A 27,915-nucleotide genomic window follows, 5' to 3' on the forward strand; every position below is an offset into this window, starting at 1 on the left:
TCTTCAAACCACCTTTTCCTCAGGCAGCCGAAGGCTGTGCTGGCACACTGGAGGCAGTGTTGAATCTCGTCGTCCATGTCTGCCCTTGCTGATAATAGGCTCCTGAGGTATGGAAATTGGTCCACATTGTCCAGGGCCGCGCCGTGGATCTTGATAACTGGGGGGCAGAGCTGTGTGGCGGGGTCGGGTTGGTGGAGGACCTTTGTCTTACGGATGTTTAATGTAAGGCCCATGCTTTCGTACGCATCAGTAAAGATGTTGACTATGACTCTGCGTAGACGCAAGCGTCGTATGCATAATGTAGTTTGACGACAGGTTGGGACGGTCTTGGATCTGGCCTGGAGACGACGAAGGTTGAACAAGTTCCCTCTGGTTCTGTAGTTTAGTTCCACTCCAGCGGGGAGCTTGTTGAGTGTGTAGACAGCAAGTGAATGTACAGTCAAAGAAAATTCCACTTGGCTCAATCTCATTTCTTTGCTTGAATATATTTGAAATAATAATTATCCATGTTCCCTATTCCTTTTGTGGGCTGTTACTTGTTTTTGGCATTACCTTTCCTTCAAAACTGCAAATACAGACCACTTGCATTTTTAGCTTCCAACTTTGGACCAAGGACTGTGTCTCAGTTCTCTGATCATTGAAACATAGACATAGAAACATAGAAAATAGGGGCAGGAGTAGGCCATTCGGCCCTTCGAGCCTGCACCACCATTCAATAAGATCATGGCTGATCATTCACCTCAGAACTCCTTTCCGACCTTCTGTCCATACCCCTTGATCCCTTTAGCCGTAAGGGCCATATCTAACTCCCTCTTGAATATATCCAATCAGCTGGCATCTACAACTCTCTGCGGTAGGGAATTCCACAGGTTAACAACTCTGACTGAAGAAGTTTCTCCATGTCAGTCCGAAATGGCTTACCCCTTATCCTTAGACTGTGTTCCCTGGTTCTGGACTTCTCCAACATCGGGAACATTCTTCCTGCATCTAACCTGTCCAGTCCCATCAGAATTTTATATGTTTCTATGAGACCCCCTCTCATCCTTCTAAACTCCAGTGAATACAGGCCCAGTCGATCCAGTCTCTCCTCATATGTCAGTCCTGCCATCCCGGGAATCTGTCTGGTGAGCCTTTGCTGCACTCCCTCAATAGCAAGAATGTTCTTCCTCAGATTAGGAGACCAAAACTGAACACAATATTCCAGGTGAGGCCTCACTAAGGTCCTGTACAACTGCAGTAAGACCTCTCTGCTCCTATATTCAAATCCCCTAGCTATGAGAACAGATCCTTCCATGTCTTCCTTAAGTCAAATAATGGTACAGGCAAATAACACATTTGGGAATAGGAAAAGGTAAACTGTTCTATCCTTTTTTGATTGATTTCAAGCTCGTCTACATCATGTTTTATCACTCACTTTTTTTTCGAGAAACATTTACATGCTATTAACTCCAGATTTGGTGGCAGTTTAATGTAGAATTGATTATTTTCTCAGTAAATTTAAGTTTTCACTTTGTGAGGAAATCCAGTCAGTAAAATTATACTTGCCATAACAGAGATGTGACGGTCTGAATTGTAATTTTAAACTTAGTGTAAATGCACATCACCACCCCTCTAGAAATCTTATATTGATTTGAAGCATTTTCTTTTGTCTAGTGGTTTTCTATTTTAAAAAGTGATAACTGATTTTATTTCTCTCATTAAGTAATTTTTAGCTGGTGTTTGCATATTTCAATATAGTGACTAATTTGCCTGCACCAAATTGTCAATCTCCTTTGTAATCTTAAACTCCAGTTAGGTCACCTGAATGTTCACAATTTCTTAACCTTTCCTCATATTTTGCAATTTGTTAAGACTTGGTAGTTAAAACCAAAGAAAATGTTGAATGCAGATGACTAGGGAACTAAATTAAGATGAAGTAGGCCATTGAAAACTGAGAAATACACTGTCTTTTCCAAAACATTTCATTTGTCTCTGGTAAGGTTAGATCTTGTTACCCAAGGAAAAATATTTTTAGAGCTGTACAGCTCTCCATTGCATAGTCAGGTCTCTATTGAATCTAAGGAATCAGCTGAGTCAAGCTATACAAGGCAATACATTGACCTAGCAGAATTGCAGAGGTGAATTTCCTTGCTGTTTCAGGTGCAGGAACAGCATAATAAACATTAACAAGGTGGATGGAAGTCCCACAACCCAATTTCTGCCTTTGAATGGCTTCTCCTGAGTTTCCTTGCACTTCTGACCCCTTCCATTATTTGCTGGTTGAGTGGACATATTTACATGTCAATTTGAGACCCAGTGGTGAAGCAACTGAGTTTCCTGTGCTACTGCAATTGGGGTAAGTTGCACTAAATTCTATCAGGCACAGCAGCTGCTAGGATCAGCAGATCATAGTGGAAATGAATATTTGACACATGAGAAACTGGAGCTCTTTAAATGGAGATGTACAGGCAGGAAGCAATTTTACAGCCATTGTTTTCTATTATACCTACAGCCACCAGCACTTGCTTCTTTCAGGCCTTCTCAAACAGATGGTATTCCCTATAGGCATACTCTTGTATGTTGTGATTGGGGGGGAGGAAGAGAGGGGAGAGGGGAGGGGGGGAGGAGGGGAGGAGGGGAGGGAAAAGGGGGGGGAGGGAGGGAGGGAGGGAAAAGGAGGGGAGAGGGGGAGGGGAGGGGAGGAGGAGAGCGATCATTGCCACAGAATGGAGCAAAGGGAACGTGCAGCATTTACTGTAAGTGGTAAGGGTGGCTAAAGAAAAAAAAAGGAGAGATGTGATGTACCTTCTCTGCCCAGCTGAGTATGTGGAACTTTTTGTAGCACTTGTGTCCTGGAAGTGAGGGTGTTGGCAGTCATCCCTCCAAAGGGTATGAGTGATGAGCTGGCGCTTACATCCAGGAATCTTTGTCCTGCCTTCAGCCCCCTCCAGGAAGGTTTGGATGTCTGAGTGAAGTTGTGTGTTTTTGTTGGACTTGGTGCCCTCTAGGCGCAGATGTTACTTGTGTGGTCATAATTCTGTACAAGTGTAATAAAAAAAATGAGACATGCATTGAAGTTATTGGAAGGTAAAGTGCCTGTCTACTGCTAGAGAGTGCAGACTGAACGGTGTAAAGGCTGCAGAGCTTTTCAGGTCATTCAGCTGCTTACACCAATTTTACCACCAATGGAAATGCAAATGAGCAGAACCCAAAAACCTAATTCACTCCCTCTAGCCTATATTTCAGGGCTTTATTAAGAGTGAATGTGCATTGGAGGAGTGGCCAATGTAATACTCCTTTGCAAAACAGGAGGCAGTGCTAACCCAGATAATTAAAGGTCAGTTAGTTTGTGATCTGGAAAATTTTGGGACCTTTGAAGATAAAATTACTAGATGAATAGAAAATAATTAGAAGCAGCCAACTCCGATTTCAGAAAAGATTTTGCTTAACAAACCTGAGGGGCATAATAAAGTGGATGTGTGTATGCCATTCAGAAATTCTTTGATGAGCTATCTTGACATTAAGGGGTATAGGATTAGGGGAAGGTAGAAAATTAGATAAAACCTGGTTAGAAGGGAGGGAACAGAGTAGGAATTTTGGATAGCCTCCAAGAGTGGCTGGAATGGAATAGTGGTATTCCACAGGGATCTGTTCATGTCAATTAAGATATAAGGCTAGAGGGAGTAGTGTGCAAATTATACTAAAAAAGTAATTATTCTAATTTGAATGGGGAAGGCTAGATTATTTAGAAGAATAGAGGTTCACAAGACCGAGGCCAGATTGCAAGTTTGGAATTTAGCGCAGTGTGCTGAGTACACAGTCAAACCTAAACCACAAGGGACAGAGGTGACTGACTGACTAATATTATGGAAGTGGAAGTAGTGTTGCCAATGGTTATGTTGTTGAAGAATAAAGGGATTATGGGGTTGGGGGAGGGTAGAGTTCCAAAGAGTACAAGTGAAGGCTGAGGTATCAAAATAGGTGATTATTTCAAGTTAACAGAAGATGGTGAATTCTTTATCAACTTCTCAGCTTGGTTTCCTTTCACTTTTCTCCTTGTCTGTCCACTCCTGAAGATGACATGCTGGTACAGTTTGGTATATCATCTTCCAAGATTGCACTTTTGGTGAACCAGATCATTTGCAGTCATATTGAATGCTGCTTCTAGTCTCATGCATTAAGTTAGTGTGTGTTTTATAATGGAATGCTTCAATCCATGACAATTTCAACTCTGGTGCAAGATTAAAACCAACTGCATATTTCCAATTAATATACATTTTTAATAAACTCTGAAATAACAGACAATTGGTCAAAGCACTTAACAGGTGGAGGATCTGCAGAATGCACAAAAGACATACTTCAAAAACATAAGCATCGAGTTCAACTAAGCTCAGTAGGGAAACTTTGGGTATACAATAACCACACAAGATATGATTTTATGAGCCTTTCTGAACTTAAACATTTGCACTTAGATTATGGAATGCTCTTTATGTTTAATACAGTTACAAACTTTGTACAATGTGCTGTTTACCGGACACGTGCATTCTTAAACAAGAACAATCTGCAGTGAGAAAGCTCAAAGTCTTTGATGCAGAGATACGTTGGTTATTATGGGGCCTTGGCAATATTGACACCAGTGACTGCACATACTCCTAGGATTCTTCATTGATCTGGAGCAAAGAATTAATTGCTGCATCCTTGTTGCCCCTCTGTGCTTCCAGCACTGAGCGGATCACTTCTCTGTCCATGTTAGGGAACATATCCTGGATGGATTTGAGATCTTCCTCACTGTACAGACTTTGTGGAGCAGATACCTGTGTTGGTGCTGCAACTGGGATCATTCCTTGTGTGTAGACAGTTGGCATTCCTGGTAAATGAAGGAATATGGTATTTAATACAATGACATTCAGGAAATCAAGAGTAAATGGCAACTTTAGCAATGATATGGAAAATGGCTTAGCATGCATCTTTCAAGCCATAAGCAGTGACATTTCAGATACAGGTAAGTTACCAAATGCTAAAAACAGAAGAATCAATTAAGAGATGTCAGGCTGGATTTAATTTACTGCATGTAAGTACCTAAACATGTTTGCAGATGACACTAAACTGAGTGGCGGTGTGAGCTGTGAGGGGGACGTGGGCAAATGCATGGCAGATACAGTATAATGTGGATAAATGTGAGGTTATCCACTTTGGTGGCAAAAACACAAAGACAGATTATCATCTGAATGGTGGCAGATTAGGAAAAGGGGAGGTGCAATGAGACCTGGGTGTCATGGTTCATCAGTCATTGAAAGTTGGCATATAGGTGCAGCAGGTGGTAAAGGCAAATTGGTATGTTGGCCTTCATAGCTAGGGGATTTGAGTATAGGAGCAGGGAGGTCTTACTGCAGTTGTACAGGGCCTTGGTGAGGCCTCACCTGAACTATTGTGTTCAGTTTTGGTCATCTAATCTGAGGAAGGATGCTCTTGCTATTGAGGGAGTGCAGAGATGATTCCCAGGATGGCAGGACTGACATATGAGGAGAGACTGGGTCTTTATACACTGGAGTTTAGAAGGATGAGAGGGGATCTCATAGAAACATACAAGATTCTGACAGGACAGATTAGATGCAGGTAGATTGTTCCTGATATTGGGGAAGTCCAGAACCAGGGGACACAATCTTAGGATAAGGGGTAGGCCATTTCGGACTGAGATGAGGAGAAACTTCAGAGTTATTAACCTGTGGAATTCCCTGCCGTAGAGAGTTGTTGATACCAGTTCATTGGATATATTCAAGAGGGAGTTAGATATGACCCTTACGGCTAAATGGATCAAGGGGCATGGAGAGAAAGCAGGGAAGGGGTACTGAGGGAATAATCAGCCATGAATGGTGGTGCAGGCTCAAAGGACCAAATGGCCTACTTCTGCACTATTTTCTATGTTTGTTACACACTATACGTATGTATAATAAACACACACATTGGCACTGTTGCAAGCTACATTATGGTATTTTACTTTATACTATAATATTTGCAGACCAATTTATTTAGACAATGCTTGCAATGCCAGTCTACTTAGTTGTTATGCAAATTGAACATGATACTTTAATCAGCAATTTTCATCCACATTCAAATATTAAATACTAAAAATTAAGGTATTGTTTCCTTTGGGTTTTTAAAGGAAATAGTAATTGGTCAATACTACATTAAATAATCTTTCCTGCTAAAAGGGCAATATGATTTTGTCCAAAACATTGCACTTTAAGGAAGCTGCAATTTTACAAGTGGTTCCGATTAGTGGGTTTCCAAAATTCTAAAAGGAAGCAGAATATATAAAGCCAGTTCTAAACATTACTTTTGAAAGTTAATTCATGCACACTGGTTGTTCAACATTGTCACTTTGTTTAAATGTTAAGTGAACTTGAATTTCCTGTCTGTTATATTACACCTAGTGTAAATTGTTGAAACCAGTACCTCAACAAATCACCACAGGCTTGTGCACAAACTTTCAGCAAAAGGGGGATTTCAATGCCACTTTTACCCGACCGAATAAAGTTTGAAGCGAAGAAATGTGCATTTTTAAAGTCTGCACCCACTATATAGTAGAACATAGTATCTGTAATTTATTTGTTGGTGGTGTAGATTTAGTATATAAAGCACAGCAAAATTACCAAATTGGTTACACTATAAGCCATCCATCATTTACTGATATCTTGCAAACAAATGCTTATGCAACAGCCACTTAAAGTACACAAGCAAATGGTATACTGAATGTGTTCATGCCTGTGATGAAAGGCAGTAAATGTCTCAAAACTTACCCAATGCAAAATACTCAAGCCCTGAAGTGGGTAATAAGGAAATTAAAGCAGCAAAACACCAAAAAGCAACATTAATAACATGTCAGAAAATTTAGAATTAATTAGAAAGCATGTCATACCCAGTTTTTTTTTAAGGAAAGAACTTACAAGCCATAACTAACATTTTCCCATGCATTACAGATTCTAACTCTCAGCTGTGATTCTTAGGAAAAAGACAAACTATTAGGTCCATTAGGTCTGGTCTTCATTCTCTAAATGCAGTTAAAGTTGCAGGGAAAAGAACTATTGGGCCAATGCCTTAACAGTATGGCACGAGACAGGGGCCGTATTAGTTGCCATGGGCTAAAAAGCGTTTCAAGTGGTTGAATGGCAGGTTATGCAATGTTAATCTGTTCAACCTCCAAAAACAAAATCAGATCAGTATAGTGCAGACATTAAAGCCATGGTTTTACTTTGGTGTTTGAGGTAGGAAGATAAGAGATTTTACACTCTAAGCTAATGTGAGTGTTTTTCTTGACTTCAAAGATTGAGACCACCCGTTTGGAGCTGCAGCTACCTCTTACCTCATCCCAGACTCCATTTCCTCCTCCTCCCCACTCGCTTCTTTCACAAGACCAACTTTTAAGTGTCAGTCACGGCTCATTGGTGGCATTCTTGCCTCAGAGTCAGGTGGTCGTAGGGTTCATAGAATTGAACACATATTCCAGTCTGACACATCTGAGCAGTAGGAGGGAGTACTACATTGTTAGAGGGGCCACCTTTTGACAGACATTAAACCAAAGCCCCATCTGCCCTTTCAGGTGAAGATAAAAGATCCTATGGCACCTTTTGAAAAAGAGCAGGGAAGTCTCCCCGTGTCCAGGCCAACATTTCTCACACCAGCACCAACAATGTGTATTTATATAAAACAGATTATTTGGTCATTTATCTCATTGCAGGACCCTGCTGTACGCAAATTGGCTGCCACATTTCTCTACATCAGTGACTACTTCAAAGGCTGTAAAGCAGTGAGATTATAAAAGGCACGATATAAATGCAAGTTTTTTTCCTTTTCTTCATGCAGGAGTCCACTGAGTGTTGGTAGCCTATGTGGCCATGGAGTGGGGAAACCATAGCTGAACTCAATCCTGTCCACAACAATCAGAAGCAATAACCTCTCTTCAGCTGCCAAGCCCATGCAGGAAATTGTCACACAATGCCTCAGCTGAGAAATAAATTCATAAAATATGGGCAATGAATCTGGAATTTTCCAAGTTGATAATAGTTTAGTGTCAGATGATGAAATGCCATGAGGTCAATAAGCCATACAAGTTCCAGTTTTGAAATAACTTTATGGAACCAATACTGTTAAGAAAAGAGGAAGTACAGGTATAGCATTGAGAATCCGTACTATTCTGGAATGATCCATGGAGGAGGTAGTCCGGAATCCAGAAAATGTTCCCGCTGCTCGAACCCCCCTCCCCTCCTACCTTGGCCCAGGAGTTTCCAGACTCGGAACATTGGAATGACGTTCCGAAGTCTGGAAATAAACAAACCTGGGCTCGGGCGTTTCCGGATTCAGGACGTCAAAGACGTTCCCAAGTCTGGAAATGTACAGAATCTCCGCGGAGCAGCCTCAGTCCTGAGGCTTCCGGATTCTCGACGCTGTACCTGTATTATATATTCTGTATATAGAAGTAAAGCAATACCAGCCTGTTAACAGCTAAATTATACTTCACAGGTTTATTTTGCAGAGCCAGTGTACAATGTTGAACAATGTAAGAACATGCAAAAACCTCTCCTGAATGGAGATGCTGTAGGGAAGAAAATACAAGAACCCGAACTAGAGTTGGAAATCTGCATAAATGCTGAGGAATGAACCAGTGTCCTATCTAACCTGTTTTTATTTGGATTCTCAGTAATTTATCATCTGAATATATTGCAGAAAGAATGCAATCATCACAAGCCTTGCCATAATTTAAAGGTACATTTTCCACAGCTCTGCTCAATTAAATGCAGATGGAAGAACAGGGTGCGGAGGTCATTATATCCAGTCCTCAGAACTCTAAATTTTTCAGTCAATACTAGAAATCGCGAGCTGTAGATCTGACATACTCAACTTTGCACCCAGATCGCTGATCCACATCTCAAATGAGTGAGACTCCATGTTGAAATGGGAGCCCGACACAATCTACTCAAATTTGGGGTAAAGTTTTGGGTCTTTTTATTTTACCATTAAATCTATGGAATAATGGTATTTTTGGCAGTCCTACAAAAGGATGCATCTACTAAATAACAGATGTAGAAACTCTGGTTACTGCAGCATGGGTGTCCAATCTTCTGCAGCAGAACAGAGCCCATCTGCTACAGCTATAGTAATAACTGCTGCAAAAGCTCAGAATAATTATTTATTTGAGGCTACCACCGCCACTTAGAGCTGTAACCACCAGTACTTTCACTAGTGCAAGAACAAAATCCTGAGTACTAATGGGTATTATCATACTACAAGTGGACACAATGAAAATTTGATTTATTTTACGGAAATTCTAGTGGGTAAATAAACTGCTTCAATACAGCTGTGCAAACATTTAGTGTGCTCACCATTACATTTTTGTGCTGACCCTTAGTACAATACTGAAGGGATGAAAAACGAGCAACACCATTAGCTGGCCAACCAACCAATGAACTTCAGCATATACTTGCCTATTTAGATACAAATAAACTCAATTGCTACTTTATTTTAGTAGCACATATAGTTACAATTATATATACTTTCAGATACAATGCAACTGTACTGCATTTTGAAATTAATGAACTTCCATATCAAGCGTACAAAAGCATTTAGAGGCCGATTATCTTATGCCAGTGACTCAAAACACCACAGGCCTTAGAGCTTGGGATGCCTGTACTGTCAGGTATGGAGGCCTGAGGCCTACTACACATCCTACATGCTGGAGCAGTGTGTAGTGCATGAGGTGCCTGACATTTAGAATGTGTATTTTAAGGGTTTCTTTAATCTTTTGTTTCCTCAATAGCTCTCTCCCTCCAAAAGGGCCATCCTTCCTTTCTCCACCATGCTTCTTTGGCCTTCAAAAGGTCAAATAGGTTATTGCATCTCAAACTTCTTTTCTGTTGAAGAAACATAGTGGCTCTTTAGGAGTAGCCAACAACCCTTAAAAAGGATGAGGTGCAGGGAGAGTCACAAAGGTACGTCAAGCCCAACTAGGCACAGCACACGATTCATGGTGGCCCCAATGCTGCTGCACCAGATCTGCATCATCAGCCTCATTACGTTAAATGAAACGGCAATGAAAAATAAATGTCAAATTTCAGCAATTTTGAATGGATATATCTGAAAGTTTACTTGGTCTTTACATTAGTTAGATCGTGGCTAGCAAGAAGGCAACAATCATATCTCATCTCTTTCAGCCATCCGCAACAATCAATACCAAGCCACACCCTTTTTGGGTAGGGCTAAGGGAAAGACCAAAAAAAACTCCCTCCTCACCTTAAAAGAAGTTGGATAGGTTTAACCATACCTGTAATAGGCACATATCCTAGTCCCTGTTGGTAGACAGTGGGCATCAGCACCACTGGCTGTGGCTGCATCAACATGTTTGGCGGCAGTGTCTGGTGGAATGCAACAAAAAAATAATTAAGGAAGGAAAGTATTTTCCTCCCAAAGGCGAGGTAAAAATTAAGATATTGGGAGAATTTGATCATCAAGTTGTGTCACACAATTCTCATTTCAACTGTGTACAGCTACAAATAAAACCTACACACCTACACAGAAGACAAATTATCTGAATATGAGAAAAATGGGTAAAACTTACAAAAATTTCTCAAAGAAAATTCTGTGTTGGACAGAACCCAAACATTTAGAAAATGTACAGAAGGATTAAATTAAGTTATATGGGTTGAACTGAAGAACAAAAATGGTCAATCACACTGTTGAAAGTGTACTATAAACCCCAATCATGAGAGACAGAAGAGCAAATATGTAGGCAAATTTCTGAGGTGCAAAAACAATCGGGCAGTAATAGTAGAGGATTTCAACTACCCCAATATTAACTGGGATAGAATCAGTGTAAAAGGTGTAGAGGGCACAGAATTCTTAAAATACACTCAGGAGAACTTTTTTTTAGCCAGTATGTAGCAAGCCCAACAAGAGAAAGGGCAGTTCTGGACTTAGTTTTAGGGAATGAAGCTAGGCAGCTGGAAGAGGTATCAATGGAACAGCATTTTGGTGGTCGTGATAATTCAGTTAGATTTAGGGGAGTTATGGAAAAGGATAAAGGCAGACCAGGAGTAAAAGTTCTCAATTGGGGAAAGGCCAATTTTACTAGGAGGAGATATTGAAGGTTCAGAGCAAATATTTTCCCACAAAGAAAAAGGATGGGACTCCCAAATCTAGAGCCCCCTGGATAAGGAAAAAAGGAAGCTTTAATCAGATACCGAGAGCTCAATACTGCAGAAAGCCTAGAGGAGTATAGAAAGTACAGAGGTGAAAGAAAAAAGGAAATTAGTAAAGCAAAGAGAGGGCATGAAAAAATATTGTCAAGGAAAACCCAATGATGTTTTATAAATACGTAAAGAGCAAGAGGATAACTAAGGAAAGAGTAGGGCCTATTAGAGACCAAAAACATAACTTGTGTGTGGAGACAGAAGACGTGGGTATGCTTTTTAATTAATACTTTGTGTGTGTCTTCACAAGAGAGGGACAATGCAGACACTGTAGTTAAGGAGGAGGATTGTAAAATATTAGATGAGGTAAACATAGTGAGAGAGGAAATAGTAAGGGGTTTAGCATCTTTGAAAGTAGATTTGCCAGGCCCGGATGAACCGTTTCCCAGTCTGTTGAGAGATGCAACGGAGGAAACAGCAGAGGCTCTGGCCATCATTTTCCAATCCTCTCTGGCTACAGGCGTGGTGTTGGAGGACTGCTAACATTGCACCGCTGTTTAAAAAGGGAGAAAGGGATAGACCGTGTAATTGCAGGCCAGTCATCCAAACCTCATTGGAGGACAAATTATTGGAAAAAATTCTGAGACACAATATTAATCGTCATTTAGAAAGGCACAGATTAATCAATCAGCATGGATGTGTTAAGAGAAGATGGTGTCTGACTAACTTGATTGATATTTTTGCGGAGATAACCAGGATGGTCGACAAGGGTAGCACGTTTGATGTAGTCTACATGGATTTTAAGCAAGGATTTTGACAAGGTTCCACATGACAGACTGGTCAGAAAAGTAAAATCCCATCAGATCCAAGGTAAAGTGGCAAGTTGAATCCAAAATTGGCTCAGTGGCACGAAGCAAAGCGTAATGGTTGACTGGTGTTTTTGTGACTGGAAGGCTGTTTCCAGTGGGAGTCCACAGGGCTCAGTACTAGGTCCCTTGCTTTTTGTGATATACATCAATGATTTAGACTTCAATGCAGGGGCCATGATTAAGAAGTTTGCAGATGATACAATATTTGGCCATATGGTTGATAGTGAGGAAGAAAGCTGTAGACAGCAGGAAGATATCAATGGACTAGTCAGGTGGGCAGAAAAGTGGCAAATGGAATCCAATCCAAAGAAGTGTGAGGTAATGCATTAGGGGAGGGCCAACATGGCAAGGTAATACACAATAAATGGGAGGAAACAGAGGGATTTGGAGTGTATGGTCACAGATCCCCGAAGGTAGAAGGACAGGTGGTTAAGAAGGCATACGAGATACTTTCCTTTCATAGCCGAGGCATAGAATACAAGTGTCGGGAGGTTATGCTTGAACTGTATAAAACACTAGTTAGGCCACAGCTAGAGTACTGGTCACCAAATTACAGGAAAGATGTGATTGTACTAGAGAGGGTACAGATTTACGAGGATGTTGCCAGGACAGGAGAATTTTAGTTATGAGGAAAGATTGGATAGGCTGGGGTTGTTTTCTTTGGAACAGAGGAGGCTGAGGAGTGACCTAATTGAGGTGTATAAAATTATGAGGGAGACCAAAATTATGAGGGGCCTAGATAGAGTGGATAGGAACAACCTATTGCCCTTAGCAGAGAGGTCAATAACCAGGGGGGCATAGATTTAAAGTTGAAGGAATAGAAGCGACGGCTGATTGGAGTGCAAGCAGGAGTGGCGAGGTCGGGGCGAAGGAGCGGCAAGTGTTTGTAGAGGGATGTGATCTGTGCCCAGGAGAGGCGAGGGCCCATGGGGCAGCATGAGCCAGTTCACATTGCGATGTGTGCGCGCACTAGGTCCGTGCAGCAGAGCAGGTCTCCAGTCATCTTGGTTAACCCTTGCCAATGGACCAAGACCTAGTTCTGTCAAGTCGATGTAGTGGCTGGTGTGCAACGGCCACCACATGTTAATAAAATTCAAGCACAGGCATCTTCCATCCTTCAAGATATAGTTCGGGATCTGGAAGATTAGGTCCTTCATTGAAACACCTGTGAACTCATCCCTTTTCGGCATGGAAGCAAGTCATCCTCATTTCGAGTGACTGCGTATGATGATGAGAGGGGAGGCGGAGAACTTTTTTCACCCAGATGGTGGTTGGGGGTCTGGAACTCACTGCTTGAACGGGTGGTAGAGGCAGAAACCCTCGTCCCATTTAAAAAAGTACTTGGATACTTAAGTGCCGTAACCTACAAGGCTACGAACCAAAGGCTGGAAAGTGAGATTCGGCTGGATAGCTCTTTTTCATCCTGCACAGACACGATGGCCAGATATCGTAAACATCTTTCATTCTATGATTCTAAGATTTGTAATTTGAAATATATAAAACATTTTAAAGGTGGCTTAAGAGTAGCCCAATTAAAATTGTGAACAAAATACTGCAGATAATCTTCTACAACAGGCAACTTAACATTCCAAAAAACAAAACACAGGAGCATTATGGTCTTAAACACAAATTGAAGAGTATATACAAGATTCAAACTCAAAAGTAGTGTAAGTTCAAAGAGAATAGTTAACCCCATTCTGTATCTTAATCAGACAATAGGCTTGAATCTTCCAGGGACAGGAAGTTCTATGGATTTTTTAATACATTAAATACACACACGGGATGGAATGCTGCAGCATTCGCTAAATTAATGAACATAGCTCGGTTTGAAGCTGCAAAATAAAACATTGTCGCCTACGGTTATATCATGAAACATTTTGTCTACATCCCACTGTGTGCATTTATGACAGATAATTTTCTAGACAGAGTACTTGTCACTGAAAACAGACAACCTTTACTTAGCAGTCGGTTTCCCTAAACAGTCAAACATAGAAAGATTAGGCCATTCGGCCATCAAGCCTACTCTTCCATTTTGTTAGCCACAGCTGCTTTTATCTATTTAATTTCAAATCCCTACCCTTTCTGCGTATCCTTTAATACTATTACTTCCCAATTGGGCATCCATCTCCCTTTTAAAAACCTCAATTGATTCAGCAAATACAGCCCTATAGGGCAATGCATTCTGCATTCACACAACCCTTTGCATGAAGATTTCACCCCCCGCTAAATTTGCTTTAGTTTACCAGAGGAAAGTGTCATTCCTTATCTACACTCCTTGCTTCTAACATCTCAATTTAATTACCCCTTAACTTCTATCTCCAGGAACTATAACCCAAGTTTATCTAGTGTCTGATCATAACCAAGTCTTTTATCTCCGGTAGTATCCTGGTGACTCATCAATGAGCTTCCTGGAAGGCTAGTAAATTCTTCCTAAGGTGGGGAACCTTAAACAGAGTACAATGCTTCACAAGATATGAATGACCAGCATGCTGTTACAGCATCAGTGGGGGGTTTCGACTACAACTGTGCCAAATCATCCAAGGACGGTAGACCCAGCTTGTGAGGTTAAGTCATGCCTAGTTTTAACATATCTGAGAATTGAGGCTTTGGAAAAAGGTTATACGTAACAATTATTTTTAGAATAACTTTCAGAAAACTCCTTAAATTACAATACGTAATTTAGGTTAAGAGAGTGAAAATTTAATAAGCTTATGTTTGTTTCTATTTTTTAAACTAATTTTGATTCCAGTTTTCTAATGGAAGTCTTTAAATATCACCTACAGCATTGTTCTTGTAATCCACATTTTTAATCTTAAATTGTAGTGCTTATCTGTTAAACATCTCTTGAAATGCATCACTCCATCACAACCTTAGCACCAAAATATTTAAACTAAAAGTGAAATCGACATGTTCCACTTACTGCGTAAGACATAACGAGGTTGATCATTCCTTCTTTGTCATCACCCTGCCTCCCACTAAGGCTGTACCACTCATCTACTACTTTCCCTTCTTTTAGAAGTTCTGGGACAGTTATGTGAGTCCAAGCAATTCTATCATCCATGGAAAAAGCTCGCTGCAAGTATAAAAATACAAGTCATGTTTCACTAGAAAAGGTACACTGATGTAATAACAGGCAAGTTTGAAAATAGATTTTTATTCTTCTGAGTTGGTACGTTACAAGAGCTTTTAAAAAGGAAGGTTCGAACAGAGAGGGGACGACATGAAATTTAAATGCATGTAAATTTGGGGCACCACTGGATAGATCAATTAACCCATCATTCCATGAGGCATTGCAAAATACTTCCGGATATTGGGATAGAATCAAAAATACGCAACTGCTTAGCACAGAAAAACGGTATCTCTGGCTCAGCATCCTTCATTCCCATCTTAGGACATAGAAACATAGAAAATAGGTGCAGGAGTAGGCCATTCGGCCCCTCGGGCCTGTTCCGCCATTCAACAAGATCATGGCTGATCTGGCCGTGGACTCAGCTCCACTTACCCGCCTGCTCCCCATAACCCTTAATTCCCTTATTGGTTAAAAATCTATCCATCTGTGATTTGAATACATTCAATGAGCTAGCTTCAACTGCTTCCCTGGGCAGAGAATTCCACAGATTTACAACCCTCTGGGAGAAGAAATTTCCTCTCAACTCGGTTTTAAGTTGCTCCCCCGTATTTTGAGGCTGTGCCCCCTAGTTCTAGTCTCCCTGACCAGTGGAAACGACCTCTCTGCCTCTATCTTGTCTATCCCTTTCATTAGTTTAAATGTTTCTATAAGATCACCCCTCATCCTTCTGAACTCTGAGTAAAGACCCAGTCCACTCAATCTATCATCATAAGGTAACCCCCTCATCTCCGGAATCAGCCTAGTGAATCATCTTTGTACCCCCTCCAAAGCTAGTATATCCTTCCTTAAATAAGGTGACCAAAACTGCACACAGTACTCCAGGTGCGGCCTCACCAATACCCTGTACAGTTGCAGCAGGACCTCCCTGCTTTTGTACTCCATCCCTCTCGCAATGAAGGCCAACATTCCATTCGCCTTCCTGATTACCTGCTGCACCTGCAAACTAACTTTTTGGGATTCATGCACAAGGAGAGGAGTCCGTGTTCCATGTTTTTATTGAGTGCACAAGGTTGCAGCCCCTGTTCCATTATTTGAAGGGGCTGCTCCTGAAATTCTGGCTGCACTTCAGTCCCACTCTCCTGATCTTTGGGCACCCTGTGCGGAGGGGAGCGGGTAGGTCCGAAGGCCTCCTCGTAGGACTGCTCCTGGGCACGGCCAAGGGTGCCATCAGCCGGTCCAGGCAGCGGGCGGTCGAGGGGGTCGTTCAACCTGACTGCCTGCCTCTCTTCCACTCTTACATCCGGTCCAGGGTGTCCTTGGAGATGGAGCACGCGGTGTCCACCGGTACGCTCGCGGCCTTCCGCGAGAGGTGGGCACCGGAGGGACTGGAGTGCATCATCACGCCCGGCAACCAAATTTTAATTTGATTTTACGTTTTAAAGTTAATTTGTTTTAATTGCCGGTGCTTTTAGTGTCCCCTTCCCTTTTATAGGGGGCACTGGGGAAAAATTGTGATTTTAGTGCCCAAAAAAAAACACAAAAAAAAAAAGAAAAAACACAAAAAAAAAAAAGGGGGGAAAAAAAAGGGCCTTGTAAATGTCTGGAGTGTCACCCAGGTCGGGTGGCACCGTTTAATGTTTTATGTTTTGCAGGTGAACTCCAAAAAGAGTTTCATGCACAAGGAGAGTCCGTGTTCCATGTTTTTATGGAATGCACAAGGTTGCAGCCCCTGTTTTATTATTTGAAGGGGCTGCTCCTGAAATTCTGGCTGCACTTCAGTCCCACTCTCCTGATCTTTGGGCACCCTGTGCGGAGGGGAGCGGGTAGGTCCGAAGGCCTCCTCGTAGGACTGCTCCTGGGCACGGCCAAGGGTGCCATCAGCCGGTCCAGGCAGCGGGCGGTCGAGGGGGTCGTTCAACCTGACTGCCTGCCTCTCTTCCGCTCTTACATCCGGTCCAGGGTGTCCTTGGAGATGGAGCACGCGGTGTCCACCGGTACGCTCGCGGCCTTCCGCGAGAGGTGGGCACCGGAGGGACTGGAGTGCATCATCACGCCTGGCAACCAAATTTTAATTTGATTTTACGTTTTAAAGTTTAATTTGTTTTATTGCCGGTGTTTTTAGTGTCCCCTTCCCTTTTATAGGGGGCACTGGAAAAATGTGATTTTAGCGCCCAAAAAAAACCTCCAAAAAAATGAAAAACACAAAAAAAAACCAAAAAAAGGAAAAAAGGGCCTTGTAAATGTCTGGTGTGTCACCCAGGTCGGGTGGCACGGTTTAATGTTTTATGTTTTTGCAGGTGAACTCCAAAAAGAGTTTCATGCACAAGGACCCCCAGGTCCCTCTGCACCGCAGCATGTTGTAATTTCTCCCCATTCAAATAATATTCCCTTTTAATGTTTTTTTTTCCTCCAAGGTGGATGACCTCACATTTTCCGACATTGTATTCCATCTGCCAAACTTTAGCCCATTCGCTTAACCTATCTAAATCTCTTTGCAGCCTCTGTGTCCTCTACACAACCCGCTTTCCCACTAATCTTTGTGTCATCTGCAAGTTTTGTTACACTACACTCTTCCAGGTCATCTATGTATATTGTAAACAGTTGTGGTCCCAGCACCGATCCCTGTAGCACACCACTGACCACCGATTTCCAACCTGAAAAGGATCCATTTATCCTGACTCTCTGCTTTCTGTTAGCCAGCCAATTCTCTATCCATGCTAATACATTTCCTCTGACTCTGCATACCTTTATCTTCTGCAGTAACCTTTTGTGTGGCACCTTATTGAATGCCTTTTGGAAATCTAAATACACCACATCCATCGGTACACCTCTATCCATCATGCTCGTTATATCCTCAAAAGAATTCCAGTAAATTAGTTACACGATTTCCCCTTCATGAATCCATGTTGCATCTGCTTGATTGCACTATTCCTATCTAGATGTTCCGCTATTTCTTCCTTAATGATAGCTTCAAGCATTTTCCCCACTACAGATGTTAAACTAACCGGCCTATAGTTACCTGCCTTTTGTCTGCCCCCTTTTTTAAATAGAGGCATTACATTTGCTGCTTTCCAATCCGATGGTACCTCCCCAGAGTCCAGAGAATTTTGGTAGATTATAACGAATGCATCTGCTATAACTTCCGCCATCTCTTTTAATACCCTGGGATGCATTTAATCAGAACCAGGGGACTGGTCTACCTTGAGTCCCATTAGCCTGTCCAGCACTACCCCCCTAGTAATAGTGATTGTCTCAAGGTCCTCCCTTCCCACATTCCCATGACCAGCAATTTTTGGCATGGTTTTTGTGTCTTCCACTGTGAAGACCGAAGCAAAATAATTGTTTAAGGTCACAGCCATTTCCACATTTCCCATTATTAAATCCCCCTTTTCATCTTCTAAGGGACCAACATTTACTTTAGTCACTCTTTTCCGTTTTATATATCGGTAAAAGCTTTTACTATCTGTTTTTATGTTTTGCGCAAGTTTACTTTTGGAATCTATCTTTCCTTTCTTTATTGCTTTCTTAGTCATTCTTTGCTGTCGTTTAAAATTTTCCCAATCTTCTAGTTTCCCACTAACCTTGGCCACCTTATACGCATTGGTTTTTAATTTGATACTCTCCTTTATTTCCTTGGTTATCAATGGCTGGTTATCCCTTCTCTTACCGCCCTTCTTTTTCACTGGAATATATTTTTGTTGAGCACTATGAAAGAGCTCCTTAAAAGTCCTCCACTGTTCCTCAATTGTGCCACCGTTTAGTCTGTGTTCCCAGTCTACTTTAGCCAATTCTGCCCTCATCCCACTGTAGTTCCCTATGTTTAAGCATAGTACGCACGTTTGAGACACTACTTCCTCACCCTCAATCTGTATTACAAATTCAACCATACTGTGATCACTCATTCTGAGAGGATCTTTTACTAGGAGACCGTTTATTATGAGTCCATGATCAGATCAGCCATGATCTTATTGAATGGCGGAGCAGGCTCGAGGGGCCGTATGACCTACTCCTGTTCCTATTTCTTATGTTTAAATAAGTCCGCTATCTACTAAGTCAAAAAGTCTAAAAACTTCAGACATTTAAAGTAGCAGCCTAAAATTTGACATCTTAGCATAGTTTGCTATACTGAAAAACAACATACATAATTTATGAATATGTAATAAAAACCCAATTCAGAACCTCACCTCATCAAATATCTCCAAGTAAAATGAATCAACACCAGGTGGCACAGTACACTGAATAACTTTGTTCCATCTTGGGTTTTTTGCCCCATTGTGTGCTGTAGGTGTCTCATATACCGCATATCCGAGACGTATTCTGCAGTACGGGTCCATGCGGGTCATCCCATAGTTTTTTGCCAGCTTTGCCTATGGAATTTACAGACAGAATTAGATCATTTCTATGCAATGCAGAAAATATGGTTGAGTTTTACCAGATACAGGTTGAACCTCCCTTATCCGGCAACCTCGGGACCTAGCCTGTTCCAAATGAGGGATATTTCCGGATAACTCGGGAGGTCACGTGTTTTCAGTATGTGTGTACGCAAGTTGGCTGGAATGACTGTCAGTCAAACAGTTGAGTCAGTCTCAGTTCACATTGGAGTCCAAACTATTCTAGAGTTTTAGAGTTAGGATATTCTCAAAATCTATGGAATGGTTATTAAAAATATTAAAAAGGTATGTACTTTGAAAACATTTCTGAACAATTTTTATTCAAATTTCCATCAGTGTGGTGTTGGCAGGCAGTCAGGCCCCGAGATGCCAGTGGGCCATCGGGCACCGAGGTTTTCTAGGTTGAGAGGGTATCTGCTACTGCTGATCACTTTCTTTCTAGTAAGTGTGTTAATTTTCTGTTTAGGTGAATGATTTAATAAAATAATAAAGGAAAGTTATCAACTAAAAAGAGAATGGGGGGAGGGGGAGGGGGGGGGGGGAAGATGAGTCAGAGTTCTACGCATGCGCCACCTGGCGGCCGAGAATGGTGCTGGATAAGGGAGTTCAACTTGTACCAGTTGAATAAACTCTTATCCCAAAGAGTCCAAGAGAGAGCAAGATCTCTTTCCCAAAGCTTCACAATTCATCCAAGTCAACCATTGTAAAATGTGGGGTACCAAGGGGTCAAAATTGAGCTCTAACCTATCTTAAATTGGTAGGTGACACTTTTCTGCCGGAAATCTGTAGCTAAAACAGATCCCAATCAGAGTCTGGACTAAAAAGATTTCCAGGAGGTGATTTATAAGTTTATGGATTCACAATTCACTATTCATATAGGGGGCAATTAATTTCAAACCAAAGATGCACATAAAACAAACCCATATTCTCTATGAAGTACAAAGACCGATGCTACAAATCACTGAAGCATGCATCACTTTGTGCTGCTCTTAGGCTGCTATTGCTTCAAATGGATGTCAGACCAGGTAATGCTGTTTCCTTCCATTAGTGAATGGCATGTTATCTTTTTGCTGGAGGGAGGAGAGGAATGGGAAAGAGACTAAAGGAGAGTGAATAATTACATTTCCCTATATATTTAAACTCTTGTTTCAAAGCCAAACATTTAATGCGGCTGGGAGTCACAGATCGCTACCTAAATGTAGCTATCAGCATAATAGTGATCCAGATGGCAGCTTTTCTGAATCACTGAACACAAATAGTAATTTTGTAAACAAACATTTTCTTTTGTAGAGAGGATATCAAAAGCTTTCAATTTTGGGGGGTTTGCAGGGGGGGGGGGGGGGGGGGGGGGTGAAGAGTAGAAGGCACAGCAGGGATGGAGTAGTTTTGTCTATCTTCAGCTACAGAAATGAACTTGATTTCTTTCTAATCTTCTACATAATTAGACAATGTGTTTTTTAAATCCAGTAACTACTCATTGCCACTTGTAACTGTCTACAGGACCACATTTTTCCAAACAATTACATTCGGCCCTTTGAGCCCGCAGAATTACTTGCTTAGACTTCAAAGTTCAAACCCGAGTAGGTAATTTTTCATTGTCTGTTGTTACTTGAGCCTCTACACATTAACAATTGCTGAAAATTGCCCCCTCTGTATCTCCATCCTTCTAGATCCCCCCCCTCCCCCCTCCATACGCCCAAGAGAAAGCTGTAACCTGTGGCAACTTTAATTGACATTTGGTGGTGTGTGTATGTGTGTATAAAACAGTGGGACTTCTAAACAATTGCCTGTTTTCTAGTTATTTCCTCAAACATTACTTAAGAACTTTGTGCAGGAACATTAACCATAAAATCCTCAATCTTCTTACCAAGACCAAAAATGTTCAGGCCACAAGTTTAATAAAGCAATAGGAGAGAGTTAGCTTCAGTCACTGTACTCTTCCCATAATAACTGGGGTATGCTTAATCCGCACAAACCTACAAATGGCCACTTTTATTGAAACATGCTCAGAAATCCATCACCATATTTAAGAATCTCCAAACCAAGATACTTACAAATACACATCCGTAGAGTTTCCAGTAGTTTGCAATTAACTGCACACTTTGTCCCTACAAGGATACAGCCCACAGAAGCCGGGCATAGGGAACCCAAAGTGTGCACAGGAATACAGCTGGAGTTTAACCAGCTAAAATTGGGCAGTCTTGTCCAGCCAGAACCACCCTACTCATTGAGGCATCTGAATTACCATCAAAGCCTCATCTTGAAGCCACCTCAACCCCAAAGAGACCTTGTATATCGCCTTCAATATCCTAGAATGATAGTCATACACTGATGACATCTAGCTATACCTCAACCCCTCCACTGCCTATGTATTGTGAAACAGCTTGTCTGACAAAGTCTTGGATGAACTGCAATTTTAAATAGTTGGAAGACCAAGGCCATCATTTTCGGCCCTTGCTTCCAATTTCATCCCTCTCCTCAGCAGATTGTTTGCAATTGCAGCATTTCCATACCTTCTCCAATACAAAGCCCGTCTACTTCCACCTCCATAACAGTGCTGCATCTAACCCTACCTCAGCCTATCCGCTGCTGAAACCCTCATCCATGTCTTAACTCAACTATCAGTGCCGGCTTCTCCAGCCTCCGTAAATGTCAGCTCAACCAAAACCCTTCTGCCTGTATCCTATGCCACACCAAGTCCTGCTCACCCCTCATCTATATTGGTTCCTGGACCCCAACACCTTTAATTTATAGTTCTCATCTTTGTGTTTAAATCCCTTCAGAACCATGCCCATCTCTAACCTCCTTCAGCCTTACCAACCTCTCCATTCCTCAGACTCTGGCCTTTCATGGATACCCATACCTTCAGCCATCTAGGTGTCATGCTCTGGAACTATCTCGTTAAATGCCTATGCCTTTCCACCTCCCTCTCCTCCTTTAAGGCCCTCTTTAAAACCAACTTTTTGGTTTTAAGTCCCAATACTCCCTCCTTTGGCTTTTATGCACACATAGTGATGCTTTTATTCAAATTAATTTGCTGTTTTCTAATGGTTATTTGAGAAACATTCTTTTGGCATTTGATCCAATACACCAAGAATTCTATCACATAGACATTACACATCATGTGGCTTAACCCAAATAACCTGGCAACAATAAGGAAAGATTAGAACTAAACAATTACGATATGTGACCAAAGCCCCAGATTAGAAGAGAGAAATGTAAAGATTAGCCAATTCGCCAACCTTTGTAACTGTAACCAGCTCAGAGTGTTCATACCCAGTCACTTTCTCTTCTGAATCTCACTATCAGAGCAGCAGAGGCACTGAAACAGCATATATTTGTGTGTGTCTTTGTTGAGGACAGCAATATAACAATTGATTTAAGTACCAAAAATCCAGTGGTTACAACCATTCAGATTTTTTTTAAATATTCAGCTCAGTCACGTTGAAAGTATCTGTGATTTTAGCTATATAAAAGGTTTATACTTTATTAAATGCAACTTTACACAACTGATGTATACTGACAGTTCAAGAAACCAACTGCTTCAACGTTTCACTATGATGCCAACAACAAGGGCATATTTTCTTTACAATTATATAAACCGTCTTCATAGTTGTGCTCAGGTCTTTCGTCAGTCTGTTATACTTCTCATTGAAGAAAATGGAACCAGATACCATATTTTGCTAATTAAAATACATAATTAAAAGGAACTAGTGAGCCAGCCAACTGTCAAATATACCTGGCTGTGAGTGCATTAGTAGCTATATCACAATCTGTTCGAAGAGCTGCATAGCCACTCAAACTTGCAGCTATGACTCTCCAGACAAATGTTATTAATACACAAATCTGCTCTGACCCTATTGTTCTAGTATACAATTAGCAGATTTTCTAACCTTGTAAGAAAATGTGGTTCAATGTGCAGATGAGAAAAATGAATGGCTCATAATTTGTGGTCTGCAGTGATGCAACTGCAATCACCACTGACCTCGGAAAAAGCTGCCCAGAGATCTTTATGGCAAAAACTTTAGGTTTCTCAACATGCAATTGATTGTGAACAGGGGATTCCTAACTTAGAGCAGCAGTTATCTCATCAAGCTGTCTAAGCAGCCAATCACATTGAAGCATTCTCTCAGACAGCAAACTAGGAAATGAAAAGCACTGATTATCTGCACTTTAAAAAAATGTTAGAGAGCGAAATAAAGATTGGGACATACACATTGGGGTTAAGGTAGAAGCTGAAATAGCATTAACAAATTTAAAATATATTTTTTTTAATTGTAATTTTTTTAATTGCACCTATTCCAACGAGGCTCAACATTTAATGGGGTATTTAATAGTGATATTAACAAAGAAAAGCTTAAGTTTGCCAGTTATTTGGGGGTCCACAGCGCAACCTGTTTTGCAGCAGTAAATGGCTGACTGCAACTTCAGGACTTCTGCATTTAGATGTGCACGTACTAAATCTTGACGTTATGGTCAGTTCCAGAGAGGTAATAACGACAAATACTGACAGTTTGCTGACATTACTCACCGCAAAATCCGGGCCAATATATTTAAAGTATTACTCAGCAGCTAAGAAAGCAATGCAATGAATGCTGTAAAATACCTGTATTTTAATCTAATTCAAGCTTAATTAAAATGTTTGTATATAAATAATTAATATGCTTAACTCATCAAAAAATGAGTTCCAAGATTGAGTAATTGTTAAAAAAGGAAATAAAGTGTTATGATACTGTACATATATCCAAATGTTATCATAAACAAAAGTGGACAAAATTTCAAATATTTAACAATCTGCTCTTAGATTCATGTGAAGGTTGGGAATGCCTCAACAAAAAGGTACCCAGGAGCTAGCATTTGGGACTGACTGGTCACTGAGTGGTGTCTAAATACAACAGCGGCTATATCACAATACCAGCTTGGAGGTACCCCAATTCACACTGGTCCCTAATGTTACTCCATTGAACTCGCTATGAAGATGACTCCTGATAGACCTCTAACAGACCTTAGCAGTGCATTTCCTTGATGTAAGGAGAATCCTGAAGTGGTAGGTCTTAGGAAGGAGAAGGAAAAGAAAAGCAAGCAACAAACAACAAAAGGTTTAATTTGATGGAGTCTTTTATTTTAGTTTCTCCATACGATAGCACTAAAATATGAATTTCTTGCTCCTAAAAAAAGAGGGAAAGCAAAGATTGCAATTTGACTTTCATTAATTCCAATATACCCATCTATATCTGTTTAAGGCCATTAGTAATCATTTTCATGAGAAAATTAGCAGGATCACAGCAGGATCCTCAAAACACTGGCATAAATTTTCAAATTACATATTCAATAAAAATGGATATTAACTTATTCAGTCACTGCAGATTGGTGGCCCGGTCTATGATCTACGCTCCAATAATATAGCAAAATTCTAAAATAATTCCTATTTACTACTGCTATATAAGAATTATTGATCCAAGGATATTCAATTAAATCATGTTCCATTAAATACTCTATTGTTCAAAAATGGTAATTTCTTTCATAATATCAAGTGAAAACAGAACATCTTAGTCATGTGTGTGAAATATAGGTTTTTATTGAGTGTTTTATGTAGATTACATTTGAAATTGCTGGTTAAATGAATTGGGATACAAAGATTTTCAAATTTGTTCTTCTGAATCCAATTTACAGAAATCATGATTCAGAACATATTTCTTAAAAACCAAGTTAAACTGTCCTTGTAAAATGACCTGAAATCAATTCTTCCCACCACAAGGAAAATGTCAGGCAGCATACTGCAGTATATAGTCCAGTTCAGATTCAAAAACAGCAATAAATCAATTTGATCTGTACTGAGCTCCAAGTTTAGGTAGCACAGGCAAGATAAATTGTCTTCTAGTTAAATTACAGCAGCACTTCAGTTATCAAGGGTAGCACAAGAATGGGCTGAAATGATTTACCCTGTCACAGAAGAAAACAGTCATGAGGTCATGGAAGCAAAGATGGCTACTTTACTACAGGGTACTTGTGCTGCTTTGAACTGGCACATCAACCTTTCTTTATTATTGCGAGCAAATAAGTAGATCTGGATGTACACAGTTTACACAAGCATCCTTACATGGACCGAGAAAACCCTCCATTTACACCTCGTAACAAAGTAAGGTTTCTGTGCATATAAAAAAAAATGGAGAAAGCAAACATTCCCTACCTGCACTACAGTAATGCTTAGTCTGCCCATAGTAGCCATACCAGTTCCAAACTGTAATTGTTGCGCTGCCTGTGCATCGAGTTGTACTTGCTGTTGTTGCTGAGTTGGTACAATGCGAAGGAAGTCTTGTGGCAACTCTCCAATGAACACCTTAAATGAAAAAGCAAAATGTATTTATCTATTTCGCTGCTTGCCACATACTCCACATCAACTGGCAGTAAAGCATCATAAATGTTATTACCTGTCAATAGGTTGATGCTACTAGCTGCAATGCTAGCCAATTATTTTGCTACATTCATCACATCACTTGACAACATTCAGAGAATAAATAAACAGAATTTGTCGACCCATGCCACTAGAATGGCAATGCCTACCAAAGAGACCATGTATTTCTAGGTTTTCTGTCATTCAAATCTGCCAGTCTCCATTACAATATTCACTGGCTCTCAGTCAACTTGATAATGGTTTTAGCTGTGCAATTACATTGGTACCTAGAAAACTCCAGCATTGTTGAACAAGCATGAGAAATGTCTTGGTTACATAGTGCGGTAACTGCAATGCTGAAATATGTTGAAGCATAAAATACAGAAAATTATATAAATTGGAAAAATCCTTTCTACTAGCCAATTTTGAAGTAAAACCCAGCAGTTCAAACGAAATCAACCAATAACCTTAAAAAGGAATGTCCTGTCATCTTTGTTGAATATTCCCTTCTTTTAATTTCCTGCTACACATCAATTTGGATAATGCCTCATTTATTGAGTTGGTCATGTATAGTATACACTGCCAACTGCTGTATTATCTATCAATTCAGAACTCGAGCCTTAGTCAAAGTGGAAACAAAAACTGAAGTTCTTAACACTCTTGCTATATTCTCAATATGAATGGAAAGCTGATCCAAAAATTCAGCTATTGGGTGATGTGAGCTGAATAATTTAACTAATGGACAGAATGGAAATGTTTACTGCACAAAGTCATTCTTTTCATCAAAATGGTGGCAAATTATTGAGTTGGTTGAGTAGACCCCTACTTATTCTCTCGCAAGATAGATTATGGTTGGCAACTCTGCAAGATTGATCTGGAGTCTCCAGAAATTAAAGAGTTACTTGGACACTGTTGCAAGCAACCAGAGAAAAATCAATGGGTCATTAAAAAAAAGTGTGCACTTTTTCCATTTTTTTTGAACACTATTAGTTATAAAAAAATATTGGAGATGGAAAAAGACTTTGACTAACTCAAGAATCATCCAATCAAGTAATTAAGAGTCTGTTTAATTTTCAACTAGCGAAGGAAGGTGGTGCAGTGAGGGTGAATGCATCAGGCGACCAACAGTGGGAGCGGGGGGACGGGGTGGTTGGTGTCAGGGAGTCATGTGATGAAACCTCCAGGAATACAGGCAACCCTACAATAGATGGAATTGTTTTAACCCATTCCTCAGCGCACCACTGTAATCTGAAAAAACACCCAAAGGATGGCTTGGCCTTCATGAGGCAGACTAAGCAAACGGTATTTACAAACAGTGACTGTCTCCTCAAAACACATCCCAACTATAATTTATTGGCCATATCCTGATGAAAATGACAGTTTTTCAGCTTCCCAGGCAGAACCTGTCCAAGTTTTGTTTTCCTGAAGACCACCGTGATCCTTTAAGCAATCTTAAAACACATAAGCTAATAACCAGAGTCAGGCTCCTTCTGCTTTTACATTTCACACAACGAATTGCGAACCAGCTGTAATTTTTTAACCCAAAGGCACTGACTCCAGGGTAGATGAGCCGTGGCCTGGTAACCGCGGCAGGATGGTGCATCCGACCTCCGAGGGACCTGCCGCAGTGGGGCTGGTCCCCCCGGGAATCCGGACAGTCCGCTCACAAAAAGGCCGGGAAGGAGGGAGGATGTCACCGGCACTCTGCCCCGGGGCCGCAGTATTCAGTGGGAAGGAGGGAGGAGGAACAACAGGCCCAGCCTCACTTGACAGTCGGGCAGTACCTGTCGTGAGAAGGGAGGGTGAGAGAGAGAGAGATCTTACCGGGCCTCTCTGGGTGGTGATGGTGGTGGCCGCCATATCGCGGAGGCTGTGCGAATGCAGGCGGCTTGTGCGGGTGTTGTTGTCGCTGGTGCCGCCGCTGGCCTGCGCTCTGGGTGACAGGGTGCGCAGCCGCAGCGCCTCGCGGCCTGAGCCCCGCCCCTCGCAACCGCCGCGCCCCGCGCCTCCCGCGCACTAACGTCAGCTC

The 27,915-nt window shown here is 41.2% G+C and overlaps 1 protein-coding gene across 2 annotated transcripts; it reads right to left on the reverse strand.

The window, feature by feature from the left end:
- Nucleotides 1-4,238: 4,238 nt before the first annotated feature.
- Nucleotides 4,239-27,892, reverse strand: tollip (toll interacting protein). 2 transcript variants are annotated; one of them, XM_070899632.1, is made up of 7 exons: nucleotides 27,711-27,892; nucleotides 25,683-25,832; nucleotides 19,286-19,468; nucleotides 14,952-15,104; nucleotides 10,298-10,388; nucleotides 6,780-6,800; nucleotides 4,239-4,846 (listed from the first exon to the last, which is right to left on the reverse strand). In XM_070899632.1, exons 1-7 carry the CDS (start codon nucleotides 27,744-27,746, stop codon nucleotides 4,632-4,634), a joined length of 849 nt encoding a protein of 282 aa, XP_070755733.1. In that variant the 5' UTR covers nucleotides 27,747-27,892; the 3' UTR covers nucleotides 4,239-4,631. The 2 variants fall into 2 exon arrangements, with proteins under 2 accessions (XP_070755733.1, XP_070755732.1); XM_070899631.1 differs by lacking the exon at nucleotides 6,780-6,800 and having other exon boundaries at nucleotides 27,711-27,880.
- Nucleotides 27,893-27,915: the final 23 nt, after the last annotated feature.

Source organism: Pristiophorus japonicus, chromosome 14, assembly GCF_044704955.1.
Source record: "Pristiophorus japonicus isolate sPriJap1 chromosome 14, sPriJap1.hap1, whole genome shotgun sequence".
In the NCBI taxonomy this organism is placed as follows: Eukaryota; Metazoa; Chordata; class Chondrichthyes; family Pristiophoridae; genus Pristiophorus; species Pristiophorus japonicus.